Source organism: Salvelinus namaycush, unplaced genomic scaffold (assembly GCF_016432855.1).
Source record: "Salvelinus namaycush isolate Seneca unplaced genomic scaffold, SaNama_1.0 Scaffold1157, whole genome shotgun sequence".
Classification (NCBI taxonomy): Eukaryota; Metazoa; Chordata; class Actinopteri; order Salmoniformes; family Salmonidae; genus Salvelinus; species Salvelinus namaycush.
The window spans coordinates 22,501-32,500 of NW_024057850.1; the positions used below are offsets into that span (position 1 = coordinate 22,501).

At 47.8% G+C, this 10,000-nt stretch overlaps 1 protein-coding gene across 1 annotated transcript in view; it reads right to left on the minus strand.

Annotated features, from left to right (window-relative positions):
- LOC120035932 (probable cationic amino acid transporter) overlaps window positions 1-7,336 on the minus strand; it is a 13,212-nt gene extending 5,876 nt beyond the window's left edge. Inside the window, exons 1-3 of the mRNA XM_038982412.1 lie at window positions 7,222-7,336; window positions 6,848-7,033; window positions 6,439-6,675 (exon numbers count right to left, since the gene is read on the minus strand). Of these exons, the coding sequence (XP_038838340.1) occupies window positions 6,439-6,675; window positions 6,848-7,033; window positions 7,222-7,336 (538 nt within the window). The remainder of the gene's footprint in view (window positions 1-6,438; window positions 6,676-6,847; window positions 7,034-7,221) is intronic.
- Window positions 7,337-10,000: the final 2,664 nt, after the last annotated feature.

Genomic DNA, 10,000 nt, shown 5'->3' on the forward strand with positions numbered 1-10,000 from the left:
GAGGAGGGAGGGAAAGAGTGAGGGGAAGCAGAGGGGAGAGGAAGGGAGAGAGGGGAGGAGGGAGGGAAAGAGTGAGGGGGAGCAGAGGGGAGAGGAAGGGAGAGAGGGGAGGAGGGAGGGAGGGAGGGAAAGAGTGAGGGGGAGCAGAGGGGAGAGGAAGGGAAAGAGTGAGGGGGAGCCGAGGGGAGAGGAAGGGAGAGAGGGATGGGGAGAGGGAGGGCGGGATGGGGAGAGGGAGGGAGAGAGGGATGGGGAGAGGGAGAGAGGGATGGGGAGAGGGAGGGAGAGAGGGATGGGGAGAGGGAGGGAGGGATGGGGAGAGGGAGAGAGGGATGCGGAGAGGGAGGGAGGGATGGGGAGAGGTAGGGAGGGATGGGGAGAGGGAGGGAGAGAGGGATGGGGAGAGGGAGAGAGGGATGGGGAGAGGGCGGGAGAGAGGGATGGGGTGAGGGAGGGAGAGAGGGATGGGGAGAGGTAGGGAGGGATGGGGAGAGGTAGGGAGGGATGGGGAGAGGGAGGGAGAGAGGGATGGGGAGAGGGAGAGAGGGATGGGGTGAGGGAGGGAGAGAGGGATGGGGAGAGGGAGAGAGGGATGGGGAGAGGGAGGGAGAGAGGGATGGGGAGAGGGAGAGAGGGATGGGGAGAGGGAGAGAGGGATGGGGAGAGGGAGGGAGGGATGGGGAGAGGTAGGGAGGGATGGGGAGAGGGAGGGAGAGAGGGATGGGGAGAGGGAGAGAGGGATGGGGAGAGGGAGGGAGAGAGGGATGGGGAGAGGGAGAGAGGGATGGGGAGAGGGAGGGAGAGAGGGATGGGGAGAGGTAGGTTAAATACACACCACACCGGGAGGTAAACATACATTTTTTATTTAACCTTTATTTAACCAGGAAAAGCCCATTGAGACCCAGAGTCTCTTTTTCAAGGGAGACCTGGCCAAGAAGGCAGCAACAATCAATACATTACAGAATTAAAACATACAACAATACAATACAATTCAACAACATGATCCAGCCTAAAATAAGCATTTTACACTCCTCTGTAACAGTCTCCCCCCTCAAAAAAGTAAATTCATTCAGTGGCACTAACATATCTAGATGAAGCATGGATTGTAGACTGGAACCCTGGGGAACATATTCATCTCTAGAAAGATAGACTTGTTAGTATATACATATTGTGTTCTACCAGAAAGATAGTTCCTAAACCAATGTACTGCCCCTTCACTGAGACCAATGTTACTGAATCTAGCTAGCAACAATTCATGGTCAACTGAATCAAATGCCTTTGCTAAATCAACAAACAGAGCAGCACAATGCTGCATTTTATCAAGTGCATTTATGATGTAATTTGCCACTTCTATAGCTGCAGTTGTGGTGCTGTGCCCCAATCTAAAGCCAGACTGAACCCTTCTTAGGGCTGTTGCGGTGACCGTATTACAGCCACACCGGCGGTCACGAGTAATGAAGGCAGTCAAATTCCACAAGACCGCTTAGTCAGGGTAATTAGGCTTCTCCAAGCTCTGATGTTGCTGCTGGTCGTTAGTAGCCAACCAAAATTGCTAACTGCCTGGTACTCAGCACTTTATTGTCCCTCTAATAACTCTGACAGTAATGCAAATGTATTCAAAAATCTAATCAAACACTTCATGAGAGCTCATGTAGCACAACATTTCTATAGGCTATGCAATTGCGTAAGAAAACAGAGTGATGGCTTCTATTAAAAAGAGGAGGATCCCATCAGCTTTCTATAGGCCAACTATATTTATTTCTCAACTTTCCTAATATTAAGCACATTGCTTCTCTTTACAACAGGAGTATAGCCTACCTGACTGGCATGAAAATAAACCACAGGGAAAAGCGTCCTCCATTCACTATATAAGTGCATAGATGACATATATTTTTTCCCGCTGCCTGTTTCGATACAGGTTCATGATAATGGTCCATTCTAAATCAAAACAAATGTCACAAATATATAATTTAGTAAATGTAAAGACAATATTAATCAAGAATAGTCTGATGGGTGGCAAAATTAGCCTATCACTTGTGAATTATATACAGTTGAAGTCGGAGGTTTACATACACCTTAGCCAAATACATTTAAACTCAGTTTTTCACAATTCCTGACATTTAATCCGAGTAAGAATTCGATGTCTTAGGTCAGTTAGGATCACCACTTTATTTTAAGAGTGTGAAATGTCAGAATAATAGTAGAGAGAATGATTTATTTCAGCTTTTCTATCTTTCATCACATTCCCAGTGGGTCAGAGGTTTGCATACACTCAATTAGTATTTGGTAGCATTGCCTTTAAATTGTTTAACTTGGGTCAAACGTTTTGGGTAGCCTTCCACAGGCTTCCCCCAATAAGTTGGGTGAATTTTGGCCCATTCCTCCTGACAGAGCTGGTGTAAATGAGTCAGGTTTGTAGGCCTCCTTGCTCGCACACGCTTTTTCAGTTCTGCCCACAAATTTTCTATAGGAAATGTTCTATAGGATTGAGGTCAGGGCTTTGTGATGGCCACTCCAATACCTTGACTTTGTTGTCCTTAAGCCATTTTGCCACAACGTTGGAAGTTGCTTGGGGTCATTGTCCATTTGGAAGACCCATTTGCGACCAAGCTTTAACTTCCTAACTGATGTCCTGAGATGTTGCTACAATATATCCACATAATTTTCCCCTCCTCATGATTCCATCTTTTTTGTGAAGTGCACCAGTCCCTCCTGCAGCAAAGCACCTCCACAACATGATGCTGCCACCCCCGTGCTTCACAGTTGGGATGGTGTTCTTCGGCTTGCAAGCCTCCCCCTTTTTTCTCCAAACATAACAATGGTCATTATGGCCAAACAGTTCTATTTTTGTTTCATCAGACCAGAGGACATTTTTCCAAAAAGTACAATCTTTGTCCCCATGTGCAGTTGCAAACTGTGGTCTGGCATTTTTAATGGCGGTTTTGGAGCAGTGGCTTCTTCCTTGCTGAGGGGCCTTTCAGACTATGTCGATATAGGACTTGTTTTACTGTGGATACAGATACATTTTGTACCTGTTTCCTCCAGCATCTTCACAAGGTCCTTTGCTGTTGTTCTGGGATTGATTTGCACTTTTTGCACCAAAGTACGTTCATCTCTAGGAGACAGAACGCGTCTCCTTCCTGAGCAGTATGACGGCTGCGTGGTCCCATGGTGTTTATACTGGCATACTACTGTTTGTACAGATGAACGTGGTACCTTCAGGCATTTGGAAATTGCTCCCAAGGATGAACCAGACTTGTGGAGGTCTACAATCTTTTTCTGAAGTCTTGGCTGATTTCTTTTGATTTTCCCATGATGTCAAGCAAAGAGGCATTGAGTTTGAAGGTAGGCCTTGAAATAAATCCACAGGTACACCTCCAATTGACTCAAATGATGTCAATTAGCATATCAGAAGCTTCTAAAGCCATGACACCATTTTGGGGAATTTTCCAAACTGTTTAAAGGCACAGTCAACTTAGTGTATGTAAACTTCTGACCCACTGGAATTGTGATACAGTGAATTTTAAGTAAAATATTCTGTCTATAATCAATTGTTGGAAATTTTCTTGTGTCATGCACAAAGTAGATGTCCTAACCGACTTGCCAAAATTATAGTTTGTTAACAAGAAATTTGTGGAGTGGTTGAAAAATGAGTTTAATTGACTCCCACCTAAGTGCATGTAAACTTCCGACTTCAACTGTATTATCACTTGTGAATGACGCCCAGTATAAGAAACAATGCCTTTTTTTGTGACTTGTTCGAATCATAGAGCCTAGCCCATAAGCCTATATGTTTTGATAAGGTTTGTATCACAACTAAAGTGGCCAAATAAAATGAAGCACATTAATCTGCTTTACAACGGGTGTAGAGCCTAACTGGCATACATAAGCAGCGCGTGAGTTTCAAGTTTGGGGAAGATCCTTTTCACCATAACAATGCACCTTTATAATAAAAGCATTACATGCATAATTGCATTTGTGTTCACTTTTGATAATGGTGCTTTCCGCTAATGGAACATTAATTCCTACTACCATGTGCGCATTGCTGCGATTAAAATGTGAAGAAATAGCCTAATAGTTTAGCAACATTTTAAGCTAAATGTTCTGATCTGTTGCCTCAGCCACATTGCCTAAAAACGTTTTTTTGATACTAGTGGTTGTATTAATTTGGGATCTATCGCATCCCACAACTGTCCCAGACTGTTTGGAATATTTATTTCTCACACAGAATAGAATAGGTCAACTTTTGTACTATGGTGGATTGTAGATTGACATAAGCTATTGCTTTTGCTGTTCCTTAGGCCTACTCATCTTGTTGGCTGATGAAAAGTAAATGTGGACAGTTCTTCCAATATCTTCAATATGCACCTCGGAATTGGATAAGGATGGGCGCAGTTGCATCCCCGATGTGTCTGTCTTCACTTGTAGCCTGTGAGAAAGACTCGATCAGGTGACGGCGAGCCGTGTGAGTGAGAGACGCTTCTGATTACGCAGCACACTCAGGGAGAAGGGCACAACGCAGCACTCCGGGACACAAAAGGCATGGATTTTTTTAGGGTACATTACGGCCACAAAGGGGATGCCGTCGTGAAATTCGAGGCATTATTTAATGCTGGTCAAATTGTGTATCAGAGACTATTGGAGTCTGTACAGCCTGCGCAAAAAAAACAAAGCAGAGCTCATGCCTTTCAAGCGACTTTTCTCAAATCATCATTAGAGTCTCATCATGCAGCCTTACAATGTGTTAAAAATCTAAACATACAGCCGAACATTTGTATCACAACTAAAGGTACAATAATAACTCTAAATGAAGCATATAGGAGTAGCTATTTCTTTGTTAACCGCTCAACACAGAATAGCCGCCGCATGTGCGCACTCCCTCAAATCATTTGGAGAAAATATTTATATTTTATTCAGCTTTGTTCAATTGTATTCTTCATACTATAAAATAATATATAATAATTCCTCGGAATTATAAGCAAATCTTGTCTGCTAAATGAACTAGTGTAGCCCACAGCCATTTGGCATAGCTACATCAGGACCAAACATAAGGACAACTCAGAATATCAGAGCATGCTATTATTTTCTTCTGAAATAGACTACAATTTCTTCATATCATGCTTCTTTAGACTCGTCAAAAATAAATTATGGATTTATTGTGAAGGTGTAGGCTATATTACATGGATTTATTAGACTTTTAAAATGTATGGAAGCCAGGAGATGCTAAATGTGTTTATGTTAATTAATGGTCAATTACCGTGAGACCGACAGTTATTTGCTTGACAATCACCGGCTGACGAAATATCGTGACCGCCACCGCCACAGCCCTAATCCCACTCAGTCTGTTCTTTACAATTAGGATGTTTTTGAACTGTGAGTTCACCAGGGATTCATAGACTTTGGCCAGGATAGGGAGTTTGGAGATAGGACGATAGTTATTAGATCTGAGGGATCTCCACCCTTTAGCAATGGGAGGACATAAGCTGATTTCCAAATGGTGGGAATGGAATTGGTCAAGAGACTCAAGTTGAAAATGTGAGCCACAGGTTCAGTAATAATACCAGCTGCTATATTTAAGAGGTAGGGGGTCCAGGTTGTCTGGACCTGCAGACTTTTTACTGTCTATAGCCTTTAGTGCTTTACAGACCTCAGTATAAGAAACAGGCTCAAAGTTAAAATGGTTCACATGAGGGCTTATATAATAGTTTACTGTAACAGAGCTTACATTAGATACCTGGGCCCCAACATTACCAAAAACTGAACCAGCAGAATACACATGAACACACACTGTCAACAGTCATGCACCGTGCCAGCAGTGTGTGTGTGTGTGTGTGTGTGTGTGTGTGTGTGTGTGTGTGTGTGTGTGTGTGTGTGTGTGTGTGTGTGTGTGTGTGTGTGTGTGTGTGTGTGTGTGTGTGTGCGTGTGTGTGTGTGTGTGTGTGTGCACATGCGTGCATGTATGTGTGCATAGGGAATGGATGGCAGGCTAGATGGCCAGCGGTTGGAAAGTTACCATTTCCTTTTCCTGTTAGAGAGATTTTGTCTCCCTCTGTCTGTTTCCACAGTTCCTAGGCTGTCACACAACTGTCACAACACTGTAGCATAACCCTCGCTACAATCCACAAACATAAAAAGTAGTGTTCATCTGTTATGTTGAAGAATATGAGCTTTCACTGTCTGTTTCTATACTGCTAGCCTCTCTAGACGTCAGGCTAACATTCAGGAAGGTGAAACCTACCGATTTGTACTATTACTCGGCCTGTCAGAAAGGCATGGCTGTTCATCGCACTATATTTCTACGCTGGACACAGCCCAGGTCTCAGGGAAGATTATGTCACAGCTACTGGAAACACCACACACACCCACACAAATATACAGCACACACCCTCCTCCCTTCTCCAACCCCTCCCTCCCCTCTCCTCCCCCCTCCAGACTCACCCAGGCCGTTGAATGTTCCGATGTGTGTAGTCATAAACGTAGAGATGCTTTTATTGGCTAGTGAGTCCGCCATGCTGCTGAGAGCCGACGCCCCCGCGGCTGTACCAATCAGGTACTCCAGGATCAGGTTCCAGCCAATGAAAAAGGCCACACACTCCCCCACTGTCACGTAGCTGTAGGTGTAGGCTGAGCCTGTTGTCTTGGGAACGCGAACCCCAAACTCAGCATAACACACTCCTGAAGGGGAGACACAAAAATAACATGTAGCTGTGTGTGTGTGTGTGTGTGTGTGTGTGTGTGTGTGTGTGTGTGTGTGTGTGTGTGTGTGTGTGTGTGTGTGTGTGTGTGTGTGTGTGTGTGTGTGTGTGTGTGTGTGTGTGTGTGTGTGTGTGTGTGTGTGTGTCATTACCTGACAGTATAGAGGCGACAGCAGCGATGATGAAGGAGACGATGACGCCAGGTCCGGCCATCTCCTTAGCAACCAGCCCAGAGACCACGTACATCCCCGTGCCAACGCAGCTGCCCACCCCTAGTGACACCAGGTCTACCGTGGACAACACCCTCGCTAGTTTGGTGCCATGGCTGCTGGTACCACCTGTACACACACACTTACATTAGCATACAAACACACACCTTAACATAAAACACACTTTAATATGACCCACACACATATATCCACACACACTGTATACCCACACATATACCCCCCCCCCACACACACACACATGCACACACATTCCCACCTTCATTCACACCCCTAGAGACCCCCCTGTAAACACCTACCTGTCCCAGAGTCCAACATGCTCTCTACCGGTTTGGTCCTGAGGACTCTGGAGGTGAAGGAGTGCCATCCTGCCCGCCACTGGACACGCTGCAGCTTACCACGCAGACCTGACATACTGAGGTCACAGGTCAGGGGTTAGAGATCAAGGGTCAAGAGAGGGCTTTAGCTTTTTTCTCTATTTTGTCCTATGGCGTTCACTTTTTCCACTTTTGAAAATAACGTTTTATCCTTGTGAAGGCGGGCGGAGTGGGAGAGAGGATGGGAGGAAGAAAGTGTGTTCTCTCTGGTAGTCAGGTGAGGGGGGTGTCAGCAGTTCCTCATGGTGATATAGAAGTGTAGTCTGTTGTCTCAGGTGTCCATCTGTAACAGAAAACCCCATGTTTTTACACATACAGTACAATACAGCTGACAACATATGACACCATGTCTGTGTCTTGTCTACAGCTGTTTGACAGTTACATTGGGGAAGATATGGCTGGTTATCCATCCTTTACTGTAAACACACACACACACACACACAAACTCCAGAATGAGTTTATACCTGAACACAGAGAACTAATTACCAGCTGGTCCTTGTAGACCTGTTGTTATAGCAACCATCTCATTACACCACGCCATAGATGACTGTTCATATCCGTCTGTATGTGTGTGTGTGTGTGTGTGTGTGTGTGTGTGTGTGTGTGTGTGTGTGTGTGTGTGTGTGTGTGTGTGTGTGTGTGTGTGTGTGTGTGTGTGTGTGTGTGTGTGTGTGTGTGTAACGATCGTCGTAATCCTCCTCCTCGGACGAGGAGGAGAGGCGAGAAGGATCAGACCAATATGCAGAGTGGTTAGTGTCCATGATTATTTAATGAAAACAGACTGAACACTTAACATACAAAAACAACAAACGTGACAAACCGCAAACAGTCCCGTGTGGTGCGACATACACAGACACGCGATACAACCACCCACAAAACACACGTGAAACCCCGGCTGCCTTAGTATGATTCTCAATCAGGGACAAACGATCTACAGCTGCCTCTGATTGAGAATCATACCAGGCCGAACACAAAACCCCAACATAGAAAAACACACATAGACAACCCACCCCAACTCACGCCCTGACCAACTAAATAAATAAAAGAAAAAGGAACAATAGGTCAGGAACGTGACATAACCCCCCCCTTAAGGTGCGAACTCCGGGCGCACCAGCATAAAGTCTAGGGGAGGGTCTGGGTGGGCGTCTGTCCACGGTGGCGGCTCTGGCGCTGGTCGTGGTCCCCACCCCACCATAGTCACTACCCGCTTTCGTAGCCTCCTCAAAATGGCCACCCTCCATATAACCCCCATTAGATTAAGGGGCAGCACCGGACTGAGGGGCAACACCGGACTGAGGGGCAGCACCGGACTGAGGGGCAGCACCGGACTGAGGGGCAGCACCGGACTGAGGGGCGGATCCTGGCTGGCTGGCTCTGGCGGATCCTGGCTGGCTGGCTCTGGCGGATCCTGGCTGGCTGGCTCTGGCGGATCCTGGCTGGCTGGCTCTGGCGGATCCTGGCTGGACGGCTCTGGCAGCTCCTGGCTGGACGGCTCTGGCTGGTCCTGGCTGGACGGCTCTGGCTGGTCCTGGCTGGACGGCTCTTCTCACGCTGCTTGATCCATGACGGGTGGGGTGTTCTGTCTGTTTTCATTAAATAATCATGTACACTAACCACTCTGCATATTGGTCTGATCCTTCTCGCCTCTCCTCCTCGTCCGAGGAGGAGGATTACGACGATCGTGACAGAACACCCCACCCGTCATGGATCAAGCAGCGTGAGAGGAACCAACAGCAGCGGCCAAAGAACCAGGACTCGTGGACTTGGGAGGAAATATTGGACGGAAAGGGACCCTGGGCTCAACCAGGAGAATATCGCCGCCCCAAAGCTGAGCTGGAGGCAGCGAAAGCAGAGAGGCGGCGTTTCGAGGAGCTAGCATGGAAGCAGGAGAAGGATCTGGGTTACACTACGTGGGAGGAGATCGACAGGTGGGCGATCAACCCAGGGCGAGTGCCGGAGCCCGCCTGGGATTCTCTGGCGCAGTGCGAGGAGGGATACCGGCGAATGGAGGCAGCACGACGACGCGGTAGGAAGCTTGTGAGTAAACCCCCAAAAAATTTTGGGGGGAGGCTAGAAGGGAGAGTGGCGAAGTCAGGTAGGAGACCTGCGCCCACTCCCTGTACTTACCGTGGAGAGCGAGAGTACGGGCAGACACCGTGTTACGCAGTAGAGCGCATGGTGTCTCCTGTACGCGTGCATAGCCCGGTTCGGTACATTCCAGCTCCAGGTACCAGGTAAGGTTGGGCAGGCTCAGTGCTCAAGGGAGCCAGTACGCCTGCACGGTCCGGTATTTCCGGCGCCACCTCCCCGCTCAAGCCCAGTACCACCAGTGCCTACACCACGCACCAGGCTTCCAGTGCGTCTCCAGAGCCCTGTTCCTCCTCCACGCACTCTCCCTGTGGTGCGTGTATCCAGCCCAGTGCCTCCAGTTCCGGCACCACGCATCAAGCCTCCTGTGCGTCTCCAGAGCCCTGTACGCACTGTTCCTTCTCCCCGTACTCGCCCTGATGTGCGTGCCCTCAGCCCGGTACCACCAGTGCCGGTACCACGCACCAGGCCTATAGTACGCCTTGAGAGTCCAGTGTGCCCTGTTGTTGTTCCCCGCACTAGCCTGAAGGTGCGTGTCTTTAGCCCGGTACCTCCAGTTCCGGTACCACGCATCAGGCCTACAGTGCGTCTCAGCCGGCCAGAGTCTGCCGTC